Source organism: Aquarana catesbeiana, linkage group LG05 (assembly GCF_042186555.1).
Source record: "Aquarana catesbeiana isolate 2022-GZ linkage group LG05, ASM4218655v1, whole genome shotgun sequence".
Classification (NCBI taxonomy): Eukaryota; Metazoa; Chordata; class Amphibia; order Anura; family Ranidae; genus Aquarana; species Aquarana catesbeiana.
In genome coordinates, this window is record NC_133328.1 from 536,300,235 (window position 1) to 536,323,353 (window position 23,119).

Genomic DNA, 23,119 nt, shown 5'->3' on the forward strand with positions numbered 1-23,119 from the left:
CACTGCAATTACAGCTTCAAGTCTTTCTGGGGATGTCTCCACCAGCTTTGCACATCTAGAGAGTGAAATTTTTGCCCATTCTTCTTTGCAAAATAGCTCAAGCTCTGTCAGATTGGATTGAGAGCGTCTGTGAACAGCAGTTTTCAAGTCTTGCCAGAGATTCTCAATTGGATTTAGGTCTGGACTTTGACTGGGCCATTCTAACACATGAATATGCTTTGATCTAAACCATTCCATTGTAGCTCTGGCTGTTTAGGGTCGTTGTCCTGCTGAAAGGTGAACCTCCACCCCAATCTCAAGTCTTTTGCAGACTCTAACAGGTTTTCTTCTAAGAATGCCTTGTATTTGGCTCTATCCATCTTCCCATCAACTCTGACCACACATAGAATTTTGCTTTTAGGCCAAAACATTAAATTGTATTCTCATCTGACCAGAGCACATTCTTCCACATGTTTGCTGTGTCCCCCACGTGGTTTCTCGTAAACTGCAAACGGGACTTCTTATGGCTTTCTTTAAACAATGGGTCTCTTCTTGCCACTCTTCCATAAAGGCCAGATTTGTGGAGTGCACGACTAATTGTTGTCCTGTGGACAGAGTCTCCCACCTCATCTGTGGATCTCTGCAGCTCCTCCAGAGTTACCAGGGCCTCTTGGTTGCTTCTCTGATTAATGCTCTCCTTGCCCGGCCTGTCAGTTTAGTTGGACGGCCATGTCTTTTGTCTTAGGTTTGCAGTTGTGCCATACTCTTTCCATTTTCGGATGATGGATTGAACAGTGCTTCATGAGATGTTCAAAGATTGGGATATTTTTATATAATCTAACCTTACTTTAAACTTCTCCACAACTTTATCCCTGACCTGTCTGGTGTTTTCCTTGGCCTTCATAATGCTGTTTGTGCACTAAGATTCTCTAAAAAAAACCCTCTGCGGGCTTCACAGAACAGCTGTATTTATACTGAGATTAAATTACACACAGGTGGACTCTATTTACTAATAAGGTGACTTCTGAAGGCATGTGGTTCCACTAGATTTTAGTTAGGGGTATCAGAGTAAAGGGGCTGAATACAAATGCATGCCACACTTTTTACATATTTATTTGAAAAACATTTTGAAAACCATTCATCATTTTCCTTCCACGTCACAATTATGTGCCACTTTGTATTGGTCTATCATATAAAATCCCACTAAAATGCATTTACGTTTTTGGTTGTAACATGACAAAATGTGGAAAATGTCAAGGGGTATGAATACTTTTTTAAGGCACTGTATAAGTAAAATCACATCCTTCAAGCTTGTGTAGTAAATGAAAAGGAAAATTACCTAGAATGAATTAAAGTGAGGGCTTTCAGTGCAAGTGTTAACCAAGAATCTGTCAGGGCTTCAATCTCGGCCCGCAGCTGTAGCCAAGCTTCCCGCTTTGCTGGGCCAAGCAGACCTGTAATAGACAAAAAATATTGGATAAGAAAAATTGCTCATTCTCCAGTTCTTTCTAGGAACATTTTTAGGTTTACACAAAAAAAAAAGATCTAAAGAAAAATAACATCCACTTCCTTAAAACATTATAGTTTGTTTTCCCAACTCAAGAGTGGAGCTCATGAATAAAATAAAATACCATTACATTTAATATAGGGGGCTGCACTTTGATGTTTGAAATGTGAGTCATTTGTGTTATCCCACAGCAATCTATATAATTTGAAATTTGCATTAGAAAATAAAACAGCTAAAGAATGAAAGGAATAAACTATTTATCTGTATAGGACAACACAGACAGTTCTTATTTCAGAAACTTTCATAGTAAAGTTTGTGATAGCTTGAATGATTTAACAAGGAAGAAAGAATATGGCTGCAGAATATTATGGTGGCTACAGAATATTATGCTCGGGCCCTATTTGAAAAATAAAGCTAATGATATGATTTTGTATAACTGTAACAGTAATACCATGAAACTAGATGGAGGCATACTTTTACTGAACAGTTCAGCTCACATTTAGAGTTTTGTCTCCTAATCCCAGCTGAGGTAGTGTTTTTAGAAGAAAATTAGCACAAACAGATTTTGCTATGGGATCTTTATTTTGTAAATTGGCCTCTTATATAATCATTCTTTTCTCTAAAAACAATTCTTATTTTGAAGAGTTTTTTTTTTTTTTTTTATGAAGTTCACTAACACATGAGAATTCAATGTGTTGACCACACACTTAAACAAGATCGATTTTGATTGGTCTCTATGTGCTTAGAAAATAGTACTTGAATAGTACTAGAATAGTGGATGTAAACCCCATTCATGAAATCTGACCTAAGCGCATATATCTGTAGTGTTTACATATCTCTCTCCAAAGCTCTAAGTCCTGTGTCTTTCTGCTGCTCCGTTCCTCTGTTATCAGCATGGTAATGTCTTACAAGTTCTCCAACACAGGAAATAAAAGCAGCTGGAAATTTGTGTTGGGGAGGGAACTTAGAGACAGATACACAGAGAGCTTGTCTATTCACAGCACAGCTCTGCAAGTTTCTTCTTTCCCCTGCCTATGTGGAGTGGGGGTGTGTGCATTTCCTCCAATCAGCTCTCACACAATGTATGCCCAGACTCCACTCCCACTGCTGAAACAGGAAGGACATTTTCTAACATGACGTGCACATTCTAAAGAGTCTAGAAAGCTGAAGACAGCAGCTATACATGTAAAACTTAGGTAGGGAAATTTGTTTCATCTCTGTGAATCATCTGAGGCTGTTCACTTCACTGGGTATATGTGAGGGTTTACATCCACTTTAAAAATAAGAGTTCTATATTGAATAAGGTTATATGTCATACAGAGAAGAACAGTCCACATTTAGTGCTCCTTCACAGCCGTGTTTTTATGTACCTGTTAATTGAAGGTCTCTGCATGTGCACATAGAAAACAAGCATGCTAAAATGGAGTGTTTTAACCTCTTCATGACCGCCGCACGCCGATATACGCTGGCAGAAAGGCACGGGTGGGCAAAAGGGCATACAGGTACGTCCCCTTTAAGATGCGGCATTCTGGGTGTGCACGCCCGCCGCGTGCTCCGTGACTGTAACCGCGGGTCCCGCGGACTTGATGTCCGCCGGGTGCCTGCGATCATGTCACGGATCGGAAGAACGGGGAGATGCCTTTGTAAACAAGGCATTTCCCCATTCTGCCTATTGACATGACAGGGATTTACTGCTCCCTGTCATCGGGAGCAGTAATCGCTGTCATGTGAGTAGTAGCCCATCCCCCCCCCACAGTTAGAATCACTCCCTAGGACACACTTAACCCCTTGATCACCCCCTAGTGTTTTACCCCTTCCCTGCCGGTGTCATTTACACAGTAATCACTGCAGTTTTATAGCACTGATCGCTGTATAAATGACAATGGTGTCCGATGTGTCCGCCATAATGTCGCAGTCACGATAAAAATCGCAGATCGCTGCCATTACTAAAAAAAAAAAAAAATTATAATAAAACTGCCATAAAACTATCCCCTATTTTGTAGATGCTATAACTTTTGCGCAAACCAATCAATATGCGCGTATTGCGATTTTTTTTACCAAAAATATGTAGAAGAAAACATATCGGCCTAAACTGAGGAAAAAAATAGTTTTTTTTATATATTTTTGTCGCTCTTTTTTTGTTTATACCGCAAAAAAAAACCCTGCAAAGGGGATCAAATATCACCAAAAGAAAGATCTATTTGTGGGGAAAAAAGGACGTCAATTTTGTTTAGGTGCAACATCGCACGAACGCGCAATTGTCAGTTAAAGCGACACAGTGCCAAATCGCAAAAAGTGCTCTGTTCAGGAAGGGGGTAAATCCTTCCGGTGCTAAAGTGGTTAATGTGCATGCAGTGTGAATGGGCCCTGGGATGTATGGATAGTATTATCTTTATTTATCTGCTGACTTAACTGACACCTTCATTGTGATTATATATGTTTGGGAAATAAAATAGATAAAGGCAGTAATAGACAGATATCTAAAGGCAATGTAAAGTATACCTGGCTGTCATGAGAATAATGTAGTGGTTGGTATAGTATGTGTCATTCTAAAAATGCTAGCTGGCTGTATTTCAGAGTCAGAGACCATAACCAATATATATTATATTATATAATATATGATCTCCTGTCCAAGTAATAAACCTGTAAATTTCAGTACTACCAACTCTGAATATAAAAAATTTGCAAATACAAAAAATGATAATATTCTTGCTATACCCTAATAGGGTTCTGAACCATTTGGCAGTGCTACAAATATCCAAAAACAATCTTCCCAAATGTGTATTCCAGTGGCGGTTGGTGTTTTTTTGTTTGGAGGGGCGGAAAACAACCCCCTGGCCCCTCCCTGGCACTTCACCCCTCACTACCTTACCCCCCTGCTGTGGCCGGTCGAGCTGTGGCCGGTCCACCGGCACTTACCTGATCGGCGGGGATCATTGGGCAGGGAGAGGCAGGCTGGAGCAGGATGGTGTCTTCCTCGGAGATCACGGCGGCATCCGTCTGACCTCTTCTCCCCTTCTCCTAGGCATCCAATCGGATCGCCTAAGCTTTCAGCTAATCGGGAATCGCATAACATACCCATGCTTCCTGATTGGCAGAGAGGCGATTCAGTGTTAGTAATACAAATATTCATTTGCTTTTCTAACACATCTGGGTGGACTGCGAGCACAATATCTGGGTGGACTGTGAGCCCATATTTTTTGAAGCCTATTAGAGCCTATGGCTCTAATCAGGTGCTTAAAAAAAAAGTCTCCACCGCTGTAATTCAGGTGCCGGAGTCCGAAATGGTGCCGGACGCCTGAATAGGGAGTGGCAGCGGCGGCTATGGATAGATTCATGCTATGCATGAATCTATCCATTATACATAGAGGGTGTGAATGGAGAGAGGGGGCGGCAGCCGTGTGCCCTTAATACACGGGCCACCCCTTGTGTATTCACAAATTATTTTTTATATTTGCATATTATTTTATATTCAGAGTTGGTAGTACTGCAATGTAGACATGTGCACACTGAAATATTTCATTTCGGAATTTTGTTTTCGTCTGAAAAATACATTTATTTAGTTACTCCCGAAATTCGTTTTTATTCATTTTGTTTCGTTAAAAAATGCATTCGTCCGAAAATCCGAAATAATTAAGGTCGAATCTGTCATTGAAGGCTTATGGTGTCTGTCGAATGTTCTAAGAAGATTCGATGGAGCAGCTAAACTGTACGACGCCGCAATCGTACATTTCCAGTCAAATGTTCCACCTACAAGCTACAGTAGAATTCTAATGTTGTATAATAGTAGTAATAATTATATTTATTTATTATGATTACTAGTCAACCATCATTAGAATTCTTCTATAGCCTATGGGCGGAGCATTTGACCATAAATGTCCTTTCGCGGCTACTGCTTCGTCGAATCTTCATGTTGAATCTTTTCACTCTACGTCGAATAATCTTGGACTAATGGAGTTAGGTTAGGCACATTCGACCTTTTTTGCTACTGTCTCTATAATGTCGAATCTTTTCTCTCTATGTCAAATGTTTTCTCTCTATGTCGAATCTTTCCTCTCTATGTAGAATAATCTTGGACTAATAGACACAGATCGCTATTGTCAGCGTCATGTCGAATCTCCTATCTATATTGAACTGTTGTCGCAACGAAAACGCAAATAAAGCATTTGTTTATGTCGGATCTTTCGGTTTTCGGATTCTGCGCGTTCGTTATCGTTTGTTAAAACGATAACGAAAATACCCGAAATTCGGACTAAAATGCATTCGGATGAAAACGAATGCACATGTCTACTGCAATGTACAGTTTTATTACTTGGACAGGAGCATGCATTTATATCCATAGTATTAGGTTACCTGAATGTGTTTGTAGTACGATTTACTCATTTTGAAGGTAGCACCACACATTTTTTATTGTTAATTTTCACTGCTTGTGGGGACACAGTTTAGTGTTGGCAGCTTCCTGTTATGCCACGTACACACGAGCGGATTTTCCGTCGGAAAAATCTTGGATGGTTTTTCCAACGGAATTCTGCTCAAGCTTGGCTTGCATACACACGGTCACACAAAAGTTCGCTGAACTTTCGACCACCAAGAACGCGGTGACGTACAACACTACGACGAGCCGAGAAAATGAAGTTCAATGCTTCCGAGCATGCGTCGAATTGTTTCCAAGCATGCGTAGGAATTTTGCGCGTCGGAATTGGTACAGGCGATCGAAATTTTTCTGATGAAAAATTGAGAACCTGCTCTCAATCTTTTGCTGGCTGGAATTCCATCAGCAAAAGTCCGATGGAGCATACCACACGGTCGCATTTTCTGACCAAAAGCTCTCATCGGACTTTTGCTGGCAGAATTTCCGATCGTGTGTACGCGGCATAAGTGTTTGGTTTACTCTTTTTTATGAGTTATTTGGTTAAGTGATTTATATTTATTATAATATATATTATATAATTTTTGGTGAGAAATCAGAAATGTTTGTAGCTATACTTGTTTTAGATCATTTTGTCAAAGTATTGAAACCAAAGCATCTTCTGAAAAAGAAGAGATCACCAGTAACCAAGGGGTTGATTTACTATCAAGGCAAAAAGACTGTGCATTTGCAAAGTGCAGTTGCACTCTGCAAGTGCAGTTGCTCCAGAGCTTAGTAAATGAGGTAAGGCTTCACTTTGCAAAGAATACCCAATCACATGCAAGGAAAATAAAAAAAACAGAATTCCTGCTTGCACATGATGGGATGATGGAAGTCAGCAGAGCTTCTGCTCATTTACTAAGCTCTGGAGCAACTGCTCTTGCAGAGTGCAACTGCACTTTGCAAAGTGCACAATCAACCCCATAGTCTTCATATTTCTTTAATGGCAGGTTTCCTTTAAGTGCATAGACCAACGCACTTAAAGTGTAATTTCACCCTAGAAGTAATGAAATTGTACTAACCAGGCATACTACAGGTATCTTATGGAATAGATTGTACCTTGTTTGGTTTTTGTCTGTGTTCTGATTTTCCTTCAATCAGTGCTTAAAGCTGCAGGCTAGTTCAGTGACACAATGCAAGTCATGGGGGGTTATTTACGAAAGGAAAATCCACTTTGCACTGCAAGTGCACTTGGAAGTGCAGTCGCTCTAAATCTAAGGGGTAGATCTGAAATAAGTGGAAGCTCTGCTGATTTTATCATCCAATCATGTGCAAGCTAAAATGCTGTTTTTTATTTTCCTTGCATGTCTCCCTCGGATCTACAGTGACTGCACTTCCAAATGCACTGCAAGTGCACTTTCAAGTGCACTTGCAGTGCAAAGTGGATTTTCCTTTAGTAAATAACCCCCATGGTATTGCTCACTCCACTTATACTATCTATGTCTAGTGCAAACTGGAAGAGCATTCATGTTGTATCCCAGTATGGCTTTGCAAAGGTGTGTCCAAACTCTTTTAGCAAAAAAATTGTGTTCATTACAGGGTAGGACTTTAACATCCTGTGCTGCCTACAGCTGTGCAAGTGCAAAGCAAAGCTGATCATGGACTCAAATACAGAATTAAAGTTAAAGTAATCTGCTGATATTTATATTGATATCTTTTGAGTTGCAAGTTTCTATTTTCATGTGAACACTCAATACTGAATATTTTGTATGTTTTCTCACCTCCAACATTATTTTTATAAGTGTTGTAGATTTCTTTTACTCTTCTATAACGAAAAGCCAGTTTTCTCATCCAGTCTACACCTCCACGAACTCCAGTCGCTAAACATAGGTTTGCACTGGTTGCTGCAGCTGGGAAGCCATCTGTCCCAAAGTTATAGGTGCTGAATGAATACATAGATAAAAAAAAATCACATTTACAATAAGGAGTTGTGATATTTTTGATTTATCTGTAACATCTGTTTTGGTCTAGACTTGATTATCCTCCATCAGTCAGGCAGGGACTAGATCCCTCTCTGAAGTGCTCGTTATGGGAAGCTTATCCAACAATCACTGAACACTATGGGGTTGATTTACTAAAGTCACATAGACTGTGCACTTTGGAAAGTGCAATTGCACACTGCAAGAGCAGTTGCTCCAAAGCTTGTTAAACGAGCAGAAGCTCTGCTGACTTCCATCATCCAATCATGTGCAAGCTGTTTTGTTTATTTTCCTTGCACGTGATTGGGTACTGTTTGCAAAGTGAAGCTTTCCCTCATTCACTAAGCTCTGGAGCAACTGCACTTGCAGAGTGTAGAGTTTTTTTGACTTTAGTAAACAACCTCTAGGTGTCACGGGATTAGATCAAAAAGTAACACTTCAAAATATCTGTTATGTTGCCAGTCTAGGTGCCTTCTTGCTGTAGCTCAGGAATTTTCAGGATTTTACACACAGATACTTGATAGAGATTTTTTTCTGGGAACATCACCATGTCCATATGAGCTTCCAGCTATTTTCTAGTAAGGTGAGCTTGTTTGGGAATGTAGTACAAATAATCGGGAACTGCAAATTGGCACATGCACAAATTACTTTTTAAGTGCATGTTATTGAGCTGCATTGGGAAACTATTGTGCCCAAGGCACCTCTTCTGCCCCCAAGTATCAGGAGAATGTTCAGAGCACCCTCTTTTCACATTATCCTGTACTGAATGTAAAACTACCCACTAGAGTGTTGATTTACTAACTTGAGAGTGCAAAAGCTGTACATGGTAGCCATAAGCTTCTAACTCCAGCTTTTTCAATTAAGCTTTGACAAAATAAAAAAAAAAACTGGAAGCTGATTGGGTTCTATGCACAGCTGCACCAGATTTTGCACTTTCCAGTTTTAGTAAATCAACCCCTACATTTGTTATTAAAACAAGAGAGAATTAAGTAGCTCATGATATTATTTATTTAAATGCATAAATATAACCCTTTCTCCTCTGAACCCTCTTATGTAAAAGATTTAAAGAACACCTGTACTGCGAGTTATACAAAAGGCCACCATTAATGATCTCCCTCTGAAAATGCTTTGAGTCAATGGCCTAGAACCAGCTTGCAAATCAGAAGTTACATCTGCATACTTGTTTCAGGTTAGTAACTCAGAAAGTACAGAAGTCATTGAATCGGCACGGTGGTCAGTGATTCAATTGCAGCCTCTCAGTACAGGTTTACTTAAAAACCAGCTTGTGAGACTGGTTTGCTTCATTAACACAGGGCTATTTCACGCAATGGGGTGGCCTTCCAAAAGTCCTAGAATTCTGAACATTGAAAGGGTATAATAACAAATTACAATCATTTATATTTTTTAAGTGTCAACCTAACTCAAATATTAGTACAGTTAGACATATCCAAGCCTTAGCAGAACGCTTACAGAATTTCTTTGCTCTGCTGTCCACAAAATGTCATTTGAGTTTGACATGTATACTTTCAAAGGTTGAACCCACTTTATCCTCTGGATAGAACTCTACATACTTGAGCTTAGTATGCTTAATTATATATTCTGAACTGTGCAAAATACATTCTGACAGGCATTATGCAGATACCAAATACAAGGAATATTTTTTAGTATTGCATCACTTGTTTTATTTGGCTCAGTGTCCATGTAAGAACTAAAATGACATTTAAAAAACATGAACAAACCTCAAGTCTTGTCCATTATCATCTGAAGATACATCATCAATATGAACCTGGTCACATTCCTAGAAAAGAAAAGGACAGGATGCAAAATAACTCACTTTTACCACATAGTGCAAATGAGCAGGCAAATAAAATCTCCATCTTGAAATGTTATTACATGCCTTTTAAAGCAGTAGGTGGCAGCCTTGTAAAATATCCACTTTACGTTTTAAGTGCCTTAAAAAAAATCCAGCTGTCATTACATTTTACTGGCCTACGCATTCTTATTTAGAGCCCATTTTCAGTATTTACTAAGCTGCTACAAGCAATTAGCCTATGTGCTTTATAAGGGCCTCTTTGCTCTTTTAGGTACCTTAAAATATCTTACTGTTTAAAGCAGACACAGTCAGTACTTCGTTTTTCAGTAATGTAACATGCTACAAAAATTAAACCCGATGCAAACCGCCAATGAAATTATGACCTCTGATTGCTGTTGAGCCACACACTAACACAGCCTGAGGCCAATGTTTCTGAAGAGAGTACACCAAAAAATCTGTTACTCGTTTTCCATTTATTTAAGACATGTGAGTTTTATTTATTTTGCCTTGGCTGGATAGAAAAAAAATGCTCAGATTCTGGAAATGCGAAAAGCTCAGACCAGATCAGACACACTTTCATTTTTTTCCCCTTTTTGTTAAATAAGTGGGTTTAAAGTTATTTGGTGCTCGCACTCCCTACACAAAGGAGCCTTGTTACTGATATTTTTCTGTTTAAAATTTTACAGAATGGATGAATGAAATTAGAGCAATTTACTGTAAGGAATTCTCATTAATTTGTACTTGTTGATTACCAAGGTACACATAATTCGGTAGAAGCATGCTGTGCAAGATCATTATAAAGTTTATTTACAGTGCTAAAGCAAACACTAGATGTACTGTGCACTATATTGACTATGTGGTCAAGTTCTATTGTGGAAAAATGGACCACAACACCTTATGCCAACATTCTGCATTCAGGAAACCATGGAATTTTCAAGATCAAAGCTAGGATGAGAGCCAAGAGGGCAAATGAGACACATGTTGTAGGTACATTAGATTATACTTCATGAATCAAAGTGAATATGAGAGCATTATTAAAGCTCTAAAGCTTAATTTCTTCACAGGTTTAGCTTCCTTGCGGAATGCTACTTCCAAGACTACAGCAGCAAGACTATCACAGATAGCTAATGACAATCTCTCAACACCCCCCAAATTTAGATGGTGGGTTTTATGTGCTACTGCTATGTAGGGATACCAACAACATATATTATGTTACCTGGCTTGAGCCCCATGGGTCTATTACCTTTACCTATAATGGCAGGGATTGTGATGGACCAGTTACTGGTATGACTAGTATGGCAAGGATTCTGAGCAATTTGTGGTTAAAGAGGAACTCCAGGCTCCTTCAGAAAATATGAAAAGTCGGCAGCTACAAATACTGTTAATTACTTTTAATATTAGGACACTTACCTCTCCATGAATCCAGTGGTGTCTTCACCCGAACCGATCGTTCAATTGGCTCTCTAGTGCTGCCGCCACCATCTCGGGTAAGAGAAACTGACAGTGAAGCCTTGTGGCTTCACAGCCGTTTCCCTACTGCACTGCGCTTTGTAAATGGCCCGACGACGAGGGGGGGCGAACTTCTGTATGAGTTCACCATGGCAAACTCAGCTGGAAGTGGTACCAGTCAAAACCAGGTACAAGCGCCCCCCCTAATGGTGCCAAATATGGCAGCAGAGGGGGGAAGGAGGCAAATAAGCTTCCCCTTTTAGGTGGAGCTCCGTTTTAAGGTTTGTCACTGCCTCTAAAGCCTGTCTCTGATTGTTGACAGTCAACTAGTCTTTAGGCCAATCAAAAGATCCAGGCCAACCTAAAAATAGGCTATAACACAACCTAGGTTCCTAAGAACAACAAAAAAAAAATGTTTCTTTTTTCGCAATCAACACTGCAAAAAGTATTCTTATTTCTTATCAGATACATAAGTTCCTTGGAAATCATTCAGTAAAAACTGTATGTTTCATACAGCCTATGAAAACTATGACTGCCCCGGAACCTTAGTCCTTGTTGTCCAGGCATGATTCAAAGCCCTGTACACAAGGGCCAAATATCGGGCAGTATTGGTACATATACATGTTTAAATACTTTTTTTATAAGTAATCACATGATCTCTGTTGTCAGCTGCATAAGGGGCTTAGAGAGGTGGGGGTGGAGAATTAGCAGTACACTTATTGATCTTCCCAGAATGACTGTGCAGTGTGTGTGTGTGTGTGGGGGGGGGGGTGATCAGAAGTCTGATCATTGGAGGATAGGCAGGCTGTTGTCCCAGCACAACCAAAAACTTGGGATGGATGTGCTCTCATGCTTAGCGTGGTCAGTTTTAAACAGGAAAACAGGGGAACTGGCAGGATCACCAGGTATTTCACATAAAGGAAGCATTACAAAGAGAACAGGATACTTTTTACCATAAGTACATGGTACAACAGACACATATCAGGAATATGAAATGTTGAGGTAACATATTCCTTAATAGATTATAATTATAAGTATAATTAACATTTTCAAATGTATCCTTGTCATCTTTCTCAGTTGCATTTTAAGTATAAATAACCACTGTAAAACTGCTATTATTAGGCCTCATTCACATGGGGCTTTTGCTTTTCTGCTCTGAACGCCAGAACTCCTGGAAAGAGAAAAGCTGCTTAAAAAATATTCTTCAAACCAGGTAGTGCACATACATTTAGGCACATTTACTGTAGATGCATTTAGTCGTATCAAGCTTTTGATCGTTAATGGATTCTATTGGCCAGAATATTAATTTATTCTGGCCATTGGAATGCATTAACACTAAACGTGCCTAAATGTGTTTAGCATTTAGATGCATTTAAATGTTTTTACATTGTTTTAGGCAGGTTCAGCATTTTTTTCTGCTCTTTAGCTACTCTCCTGCATGTGTTTTTGATGTTTTTTTTTTTTTTTTTTTTTTTAGCCTGTTAACACTTCTCTTCAAATAGGCCTGTAAAAACCTACAGTATGTATGCATGGATACATAGGCTAGCATAGAGGTACTTTTACAAGCTTAAAAAAAGTCAAACGCCTGTAAGAAGCGACTTTTTTTGTGCATGAGGCATTGTTATTATTATTATTTATCTTCAATAGCATAATCTGTATGTTTACACTTGATACGAGATGTGATCCTTCCTCAACCATTATTTACTCAGAGAAAAAAAAATATTAAATTGGATTTGGCTGCAGCTTTTATGAAGTGTCTTGTAAATTATGATAACAGTCCAACGTAATAAATCACAAGGATAAAAACCTACTTGCGCAGTTATTAAAAGACGACTTAGAAGGCCAATATATTTTGCAGCCCCATGCAGTGCCAGCATATTCCATGGTGTCAGGTACCTGTGCTCCATAAACAAAGCCTACACTAAATACTGGGCACATGATTTATTGCCAAACCTTTTACTAGACATTTTTCATGTCGAACATTCATCTGTATTAACAACCCTCAGTAGTTTCCAAAATGTTTTGGAAGCGTTCATTCCCTCTTACCTATCAATGCAAAATAAATATTTAACATGTAGTTGATTTGCCTTCTGTGTACAATAACCATTGCTCCATGACCTGGAGTTTGAATTCTTTCCAGAGAAACAGTATGAGTTCACAACTGGGAGTTTCCGAAAGTAGCATAAAATGTGTACAAGTCGTGGATCACAGAATACATGCAAAACAGACCATTTAAATATGGCTTAATAGATGTTACAAGCAGATATTTTGCATTACTGACGCCTTCTGCATATTTTGCTTTTTTCTTTTTCTTCAGAAGACTTCAGATAGGGGGAGGGAACCCAGAGTAAAAGAAAACTCAAACCATCTGTTCTATAACAGAATTAAACAGTGACCCTCAACCATCCATTTTCCAGCCACCCTTCTCTCAGCAAGCAGCAAGACCCAAGGAGGAAAAGACTTTGACCCTCTAACCTTTTACTCCTCTCTTGAGGTCAACTGCACTAGATAAGCCAGAGAAAGGGACACAAGGGCTCACATTTTAAAATACAATGTAAACAAAACTTTGGTTTGATCACTTTGACTTGATGTGTTTTAAACAGCAGGCATATTTTATGAAAGTTTTAAATTATTCTACTTAATTAAGGAACATCCATTACACATGCCTAATTCCTATATAGTCATAAAATAAGCCACGCCCACTCATGCAACATCACCCTTTTGGAATGCATGGCAAAATTCATAGTAGATACAAAAGGTAAGATGCCTTTAGATATAACCACATTGTTAAAGAGGAAGTAAACCGCGCCAAAGTTTCTTTTTTTTAATTTTAAACCCTGCAAAGTAAAGGTATAATGTGCTAATATGCATCGCATACTAGCACATTACGAAATAGTTACCTTAGAACGAAGCCCTGCACAGCTGCTCTGTGAGCTCTGACAGACGCTTCCATCTTCAACCGGTCTTCCTTCCGGTTTTGCGTCCTCCGGCTGTCTGATTGTTCGTGCCCCAATTACATCACTCCTGCGCATGTGAACGGGGGTCACGGACCGCAGCACGGAGCTCTGAAGGGACGGCACAGGTAGACGGTCCCTTCAGAGTGCATGCGCCAGTGACATCACCGGCTGCACGAAGTGTGAATATCTCCTAAACTGTGAAGGTCTAAGAGATATTCATAGTACCTACAGGTAAGCCTTATTACAGGCTTACCTGTAGGTACAAGGATACAGAATGGGTTTGTGTCTACTTTAAAGTCTAAGTTCACCTTTAAGAAAAGTATAATTAATGCACATATTTTTCAGAAAAAAAATGTGCTTTCATTTATTTTTCCACAGGAGCCTGCAAAGCATTGCAACCATGATCATTGGATCACGGGTGCAATGTCAGGCTCCTACAACTTTCTGCCTCTTCATCCAACTTTCTACCTCTGAATGAGCTTTCAATTAGAAAGTTGGAGAAAGTGTCAATGTCAATGGAATACAAGTGTACTGATTGATGCACCCTTGTCCATTGAGAATTAAAAGTCTGTCTGCTGCGGTGGCATATGGGACTTGTAATTTATTAAACCACAGATCACAGAGGCCCTTAGAGCTGCAATGTGACAGCCACTGGGGAGGGGGAGCAGGTGATTAGGAACATGTTACATGCTACACCTTAAATATCAGCGTAACATATAACACATACCTAAAGGGGAACAAAGCCTTTAAGTACTGTTCAAGATACATTTTTTATTTGAATGAAGAGTTTATTTTTTTTTTTAAGGCAAGCTTTTAGGGGTCCACCCCCAAAAGCATAACCTGAAAAATAAAAATTAACTGTTAATGCAAATAAAAATGCATCATGGACAGTACTCAACTGTGTTACTCTAAGTGCACTAATACAGATACAATCACCTTTAACATTTTGATGCAGGAATCATGTCATGTGTTTGGAGTTAAGTACAATGAACAGTGGAAATTTCATGTCATAAAAAACTGCTACTGGAAAACTACATCACTTAGGAATGGGTCTTCTAATAACACCTTGATGTACTGAAGGTTCAAATCTAGATTGATGCCCAAGCTGCTACTGTCATTGGATTACCCTTTGGAAATACAATGACTACCTGGCTTGAATTCCATTATCTATATCTGTCTACAAAACCTCCCATATGAGTGTCCATCATACTTTTTTACAGTCTTACTGAATGGTACTTAGCTACAGGAGGAATAAAACACATACTGTGACTGATTTACTTTAAAGAGGAGCCCCAGGCTCCTTCTGAAAAAAATAACAGAATAACAAATACTATAGCTGCTGAAGAAGCTATGAGTAAGCACTTGGTGTAAGTGCGAAACGCGTCAGTATTTTTGTACCACCCCACAGTCATGTTGTGTACCCCATGATCCTGTATTTTGAATAAAAAGTCAGATTTATCCATTCCGGTGTTCGGCTGTCCAGGTCTTCTTGTTCTCTTCTACTATAGCTGCTGACTTTTAATATTAGGATATTTACCTGTCCACGAATCCAGCGGTGTTTTCACTCGAGCTGACTTTTCAATTGGCTCTTGGGTGCTGCTGCCACCATCTCAGGTAAGGTAAACTGGCAATGAAGCCTTGTGGCTTTACAGCTGGTTCTCTACTGTGCATGCGCGAAGCAAGCTATGCTTTATGAATGGCCTGGCGGTGGGGGACGGAGGAAGAGAGCAAACTACTGGATGATTTCGCTGTGGCGTGCTTAGGGGGGAGGAGACAAACAAGTGGAGCTTCCTTTTTGGGGTAGAACCAAACCCATTGATATAACAGTTTTACATAACAGTTCTGTTCATTGCATGCCATCAATGATAACTCTCATAATTGCTTGTGCTCTCCAGCAAACTGTCAAGCAGTCAAATGGTAGGTGTCATAACTGCATAGCTTACTAGCACATTATGACAGACTTACCTTAAATCGAAACCCTCCTGCGGTGCACTGTCATCGCTGATAGGGCTTCCATCTTCACTGGGTCTTCCTTCTGGGTTTGCAGGCTCCGGACATTTGAAGGGACAAGCCACAGTGATGTCATACATGCGCATGCGTACAGGAGTAATGACGCATTCGTTGATGATGTCACCAACTGCTACTAATATAAATATCTCCTAAATGGTGCACGTTTAGGAGATATTTACTGTACCTACATATAAGCCCTATTATAGGCTTACTTGTAAGTAATAATCACTAAGGTGACTTTTCCACTGCTTTATGGATGAACTCCAGCCAGATGTAAAACACACAAGTTAATGAAGCTTTTTAATCAATTTTGTGTCATCAAAAATATTTTTTAAATGATAGTAGTTTAAGTACCTGAATTTGGCCTAGTATCAACTTGTTGGGGGTCCCTGTACTGTAGATCAGGATTGTGGGAAGAAGTAGCAAAGCCTCCCATCAGTTCATATTCTGGCTAGAAGCATTCTGATAGGAAGAGCAAACAGAGTGACAGAGTGATGAGCTCTTTTGCTGCCCAGTCACAGGCTGGGGTGAGTAAAGAAGGATCTGGACTCAGAGGAAGTGGGCTAAATAATGCTGGCCATCAGACTGAGGATATCTAATGGCAGAAATGAAATTCTCTGGACTGGAGGTAAATATTGCAGCTGATTTTTTTGGCTGAAGTTCTGCTTTACATAATATATATATGGAACACAGTCTTAAGCCTTCAATAGAAACCGGATGACATTTGGCCCTTGTGTACTGGAGTCAATCTGACAGAAGCCAGCTTCTGACGAAAGGGTATATCCGAGAAAGATCTGCCGACCGGCTCCCAATCGATGCTCTGAGAGCCCTGACCAGAGTGTTCTGGGTAGGGTTTGGGGGGCGTCCCCCTGTCAGAACACAAGAGAACAGCAGGGGGGTTGCTGTATTAACATCGCACAGTTAGTACAGCAGCTCCTCCTGAGCTGTCAGGGGTTTTTTTTCGTTCAGCCCTGCTGGGTTAAACAAAGAAAAAAAAACTATTTAGGTATTGTTACTGCCTATCAAACTTTTTTTTTGTCTGTAATCTGGTGATATGTGTGCCTATTTATTAGAGGAAATATGTTCCCAAGCAAACCCACTGTAGGCTACTTCCTGCATCTGGCATACAGATAGCCTGATATATTGCAGTATCAGTCCTTGAAGGTTTGTCACTTGTCAGAAGCAACAATAAATACAGCACATCCTTGGTACAATATAATTAGGAAAAGAGAGGAGAAGTTACATGACACTTCTGGTAGCAGCCCCTCCCATTAATCATGTAATGGGCTCTCTGGAATCTGATTTTAGCAGATTACATAGAACATATGCTAAGATAAATGGAGTGAATTTTCTGACACAGTTACAGTGTTTAGAGGAAGGTATTGGCAGATCAGTGATTGGTTTCAACTGTTACCTGGAAACTAGGTACTTAAAGTGTAATTCCAGGCTAGAACTGAATAAAGCTTAAAATGGCTCCTACCCCCTTCTAACTCTCATACTAACTAGCCTGTAGAAGGATGCTTATACTTACCTATTCTCAGGGCGCTCAGGTCCATTCATGTGATCGGCTCCCAGCAGCTGGCTTCAGCGTAGAGGAAGGGCAGCCAACAACAGATGCCCCATACTAAGCCTATGGGTGATGTCACCGCCCAGGAATTTGAGACATACAGGAGCGCTCTGAGTATAGGTAGGTATAAGCATCTTCCTTTTACAGGGTAGTTGGAATAGGAGTTAGAAGGGAGGAGAGAGTCATTTTAAGCTTAGCCTGGAATTCTACATTAAGAAGAAAGCAGAATTATGAACATGATGATTCGGTTACATACTGACTTCCAGTTTGAAAGGCTAGCTAATAAAGGACCTCACATATACAAATTCTGGTAATTCTGAGTGTCACATTTATAGCTCAACAAAATGTTTATAAAAATATATAAAACAGTCATCAAGCGTGTTAAAAGATAAAAATGGAGCTCTGGTTCCAATACTCACCCTAATGCTGTCCACAGAAGACCCACTGCTTCTTGATCTAGGACCACTGACCTTATGGGTTAAATAACACTCCGTACCATCTAAGCTACCTTCTGCGGGCCCAGGCCATTGGCTCACAGTACTCCTGGACAGAGCAGCACTCACACATCATTACATGTGCAGCACGCTGATCAGGACGAATAGCATGCACAGCTCAGCCTACATTGTAAAGAAAACTGCAATCAGGCAGGTAGATTTATTTTATTGCAGAAGAGACATAGTATGTTTCTTCTTTAATAAATAGCATGCTTGGTCACAGTTTTTTTTTTTTTCACCTACTGCTTTAATAAATTTGCCTATGTCCAACACACGCGTGTTGGACAAAAAGATTAATATATACCCATTAACCAGCCCAGCATATGGGCTGTGGGGCTGGATATATGGCAGTCTCTTCTCCGGGGTTGCAATGTGCTCAGCTCCCCCCTGCATCCCTTTATAATTTTTAGATGGGGGGGTCTGATCTCAGCGCATCAGCGTCATACCTCAAACGGACCCCTCCAGTGGCGTCATCTGACGCCGCAGGGCGGATGTATGTTTTGTTTTTTCCATCCAGACGGGGCAGCAGAGATGGGTGGACACCCACTGAGGTATTATATCATCCTCAGGTGGAGTGTTCCCTCACCTTCTCCATGCTGCTCAGACGACAAAGCATGATGCTGGCAGGGACCTGCCCAGGACTGGGGGTACTTCAGCTGGGACCGATTCACAGTTCACTCCTCCACTGCATTCCACAAGGAGAGGACCTACCAGCTATCATCAACACATGGTTAAATGGCAGACTTATTCACGTCTCCATACTCACTCCACATACACACACTTAATTGGTTGAGCTTAGATTATTTTTCAACATAACAAACACATACACACATTCCCTAAATATTTAATTCCTACACATTTAAAACCCTATGTGTTTAATACACATACACATACTTTTTTTAGCAGTCAGTTCCATGCATTTAATATCATCATGACATTCACTATTTTTTCGTGCCTTTACTTATTCAATTCTTTTTTTAGCTTCTTCACAGATTTTGGCACTATATGCACATTTAATACCCATTGGACAGGTGTTGAGGGTGCCTGGTTCGGCCTGTGGCTGTTGTTTCCCCTGGCGCTCTCCCCAAGATTTTTTCTGAGGGGGTGGTCTGTACCCTGCCTCTACCCCGGGTGAGACAGTTTCATTCCAGACCACAACAAATTCCATTGCTGGAAGTTTTGCAATTTTATGGGCTAATTTGTAAGTTTTCTAACAAGCGAATTAGTCTGCTATTTCCTCTCCATTTAACCAAGGTTTTACATATATTAATATCTACCCTATCCCATTGCTTTTTCAGTAACTACGTGCATCCTACCCCTGATGACTGTCAAGAAGCCAAGAAACGCATCGGGTTTTAAACTAGGGGTGCCGTTTTAAGCCTATTTTGAATGATGACTTCAACCAATGTTTTTTCGAGTCTGTACCTACATCATGTGATTTATGTTATTTTGATTGGTAATTTTAATTTATGTATTTCTGTTATGAACTGCATCATTGTTATGTCCATTGATTTGTTTGCACTAAAGATTATTTGATTATCATTACAAATATATTAATCTTTTTGACTAGAACTGTACTCTAATTTATTTTATATTATATTAGTTTATGCCTAACAATCGTGGACTACCCCTTGGGGTCAATAACATTAAATTAAGTCCAAATCAATCGTATTCAGTCACATTCAATTTCCTAATGACATGCTTCATTTAAAGTCCCACTTTTCTTCTCCTAATTGTTCATATAATAACACAGGATGGAAGCATGCCATTGATACATCATACTGCGACAGGTCACTTCTTCTAAATGTATACATTTGAGGTGGGTGGAAGGATCCTCCCCTATGTGTCTTTGTATTCTGATGGGGGGGATTTCCCATCAGAATACACTAATCAGCGCTGCAGTCTATAACCTGCATTGCTGATCAAGCAATGAAAACCTGACAAGGCGTTTGAAACTAAGTTACTCGGGAGATGGACTTCTGTTCAACCACAGTGGTCATACATGGATCAAAATTTGGCCAGTCCCTGCTGAACCAGCTGAATTTCAATCCATGTATGGGCATTTTAAAGCCACTAATCGGCCTTTAAGATGGCTTTGTCCTGAATCTTTGTGCAGATGTGAAGATCTTTGTCCTGGATCTGCACAATTGCTAATGTCGTTATGAAAATATGTAGTTTGGTATATTTAATGAGTTCTCAAAAAATATTAGAAGCTGGATAGTAACTAAGGTTGGCCATTTATAACTTGTTTTGGGCTAAACTAAAAAAAAATAAAAAAATTAATGGATTCCCCTATCCACAAAATCAAAGTGGATGGTTGAATCCAACTGTGCCATTGTATTCCGACAGTGACAGTTCTCCGCTCTCAGAATTCACTGATCAATGGCTGCAGCTCACTGACTTCACCGCTGCTTGGGAAAAAATTTCCAACAAGCCCATTCAACAAACGTCGACCATAAAGCCTGGTAGACACAACCCCAAGGGTTGCATGAAAAAATTGTGAGCTCTGGTCGGAGCCGCTGTACTAACCATGTGAGGTTAGTCCAGAGATCTCCCCCGCTGAGCTGTTGTGTTCTGACAGGGGGACTGCTCTCCCGCCAGAACACTCCAATCAGATGCCATTGGCTGAGAGCGCTGATCGGGAGTTGGTCAGCTGCTGGTTTCCAGCATGCAGGTCCAACAGAAGCCGACTAAATGGCCGGCTTCTGTTGGAAAGGCCAACACACACACCGGCAAAATGTCAGCCGTTTTTTTTGAACCGGCAAAAGTCTCCTGACATTCTGCCAGTGTGCACAGGACTTTAGATTGACTACTTTTGAGTGGGAGTGGCCACAAATGAAATGAAATTTGGCCAGTCCCTGCTGAACCCGATGAATTTCAATTCATCTATGGCCAGCTTTAGACCACAATATTCAACCTGTAAATGAAACATCACATTTTGGTAAATTTGGCTACAACTCCGACCAAATTATGAAATACACCTTTTTGCACCAACTTGAATATTAAAGAGAACCAACAATAATTGTCAATAGTGTAGCTACTGTCTACCCAGCTACTTGTGCAGTGTGTGCAGTCACAAGGTTGATTGGTCAGCCACTACCAGACTTCAGATGAACTTTAACCATGTGACTCAAGCTATAGAGTCAGTCACATGGTATAAGTAACTGTCATCTGCTGATAGTAGAGACCAGTGGTGGCTGGTACTCATTTTTTTGGGGGGGGCGGGGCGGCAAATAAACCTCGCCCCCTCAGTCGTTCAATCGATCATCCGCTCAATCTCCGCTTTGCTTACACTTTGCCCGCCAGCCCCGCACTTACCACATCCAGGTCGCGGCTTCAGTAGCTTTCCCCTGCATCTCCTCCCGAGTTCCAGCGGTCACTTCTTCTCCTGGCCAATCAGGTCTTAGAACTCCCAGCCAATCAGGAAACGGGTCTTGAGACCCAATTGGGTCAGGAAGACATTAGCGAATATTAATTTGCTAATGTCACACAAGTTCCGGCGGTCGCTTCTTCTCCCGGCCAGTCGGGTCTTAGGACTCCCAGCCAATAAGGAATCGGGTCCTGAGACCCGATAGGGTCAGGAAGACATTAGCGAATATTAATTTGCTAATGTCACACAAGTGGGTGGGCTCGGGGTGAAATCCATGGGTCAGGCGCCCTGCATGGAGATTAGGGGCTGGGCGCATAGAATAGGGAGGCGGCGCCCCTGTGCCCCTTATGAGTGACCGCCAGTGGTATAGACTGTAAGCTGTTAAATATACAGAAAGTCTTTAGGAAGCACACTATTTACTTAAACTCACTAGCTCAATAAATAACAGCAAACTAAAAAAAAAACACTGATTCTTTTCCCGTCATAAAATTGTGGATGTCCTCAAAAGATAGGCCTTTTTCTATGTTTTTTTAGCTCCATTTAGGTGACATTAAATGCTAATAAAATAAGGAAATATCCACTGAGAAACAGGAAACACAAGATTGGGTAAAAGTTGATTTGAGTAAGGATACAAAGAGCTATTAGAATAATGCGCTCCCATTTATTTCCAGCAGCATTGTCTGAAAATCATTAACCATGTGACTGCTGCTAAGATGAGCTAAGAACAGTTAAGTCTTCTCTGGCAAACAAGGTGTGACATGACATCCCTCAGCCAGCTAACATACCTGCATTGTAATTGTAGATAATGTGTTGAATATTTGCTTTTAAGCACCATAGCTTACTTATCTTTCAGCTGATAATGAGCCTATCATGCAAATTTCCTTATTTGTTTCTGGTTGTGAAGGGCATGCCCTTTGTGTTTATTCACAGCAAGATATAGAGATACACTTAAATGCTGCTGATTGTCTGCTGTGTGCAGTCTTCAATTAAAGGTTACAGCTCACTGATTTTATTAAATGTTTAGGGAAGTAAAGGCAGAAGTTTAATCTTCACAGGATGATAATGCCTGTCATTCCAAGCTCTAGTAACAGCAATAATGTGACCAAAGCAATACCAGCTTATGTGACCGTTCTGTGGTCTTTATAAACAAAGTTAGGTTATAGCCATTAGGCTGTTTACTTTGCAAGGGAATTTTTGGTTATCTTAGTGAAAGTGGTGAAAATTCATGTTTCAAAGAATACCCAATCACAAAAAAAAAAAAGATTTTTGCTTGCAACCTGATGGAATGTCAGCAGAGCTCAAGCTCATTCACTGAGCTAAAGAAAATGTCACCAGGAAAGCAAACAATCTTGCAAATTGAACAGCCTATTTGCCTTTAATAAATCAACCCCCATGCTTCCATGAGTGCTCAAAGGGGGAGCACATAATTTTACACACTTTTACACATTTTTACCTACAGGTAAGTCTATAATAAGGCGTACCTGTTGGTAAAATGAATATCTCCTAAACCTGTACAGTTTAGGAGATATTCACCTTGCATGCAGCCGCTGATGTCAGTGGCGCATGCGCTCTTAAGGTCCGGCGGATGCTGCCGAAAAATCAGAGCTACTTGCCGGACTTGCCACTCACAACGCCGGAGCCGTGAA

The 23,119-nt window shown here is 40.3% G+C and overlaps 1 protein-coding gene across 4 annotated transcripts in view; it reads right to left on the reverse strand.

Annotated features, from left to right (window-relative positions):
• Window positions 1–23,119, reverse strand: part of EYA1 (EYA transcriptional coactivator and phosphatase 1) — a 157,382-nt gene that overhangs the window by 14,275 nt on the left and 119,988 nt on the right. For all 4 annotated transcript variants that reach the window (XM_073631787.1, XM_073631790.1, XM_073631788.1 and 1 more), the window contains 3 exons: window positions 9,553–9,611; window positions 7,616–7,776; window positions 1,319–1,433 (listed from right to left, as the gene is read on the reverse strand). In XM_073631787.1, coding sequence (XP_073487888.1) covers window positions 1,319–1,433; window positions 7,616–7,776; window positions 9,553–9,611 — 335 coding nt within the window. The remainder of the gene's footprint in view (window positions 1–1,318; window positions 1,434–7,615; window positions 7,777–9,552; window positions 9,612–23,119) is intronic.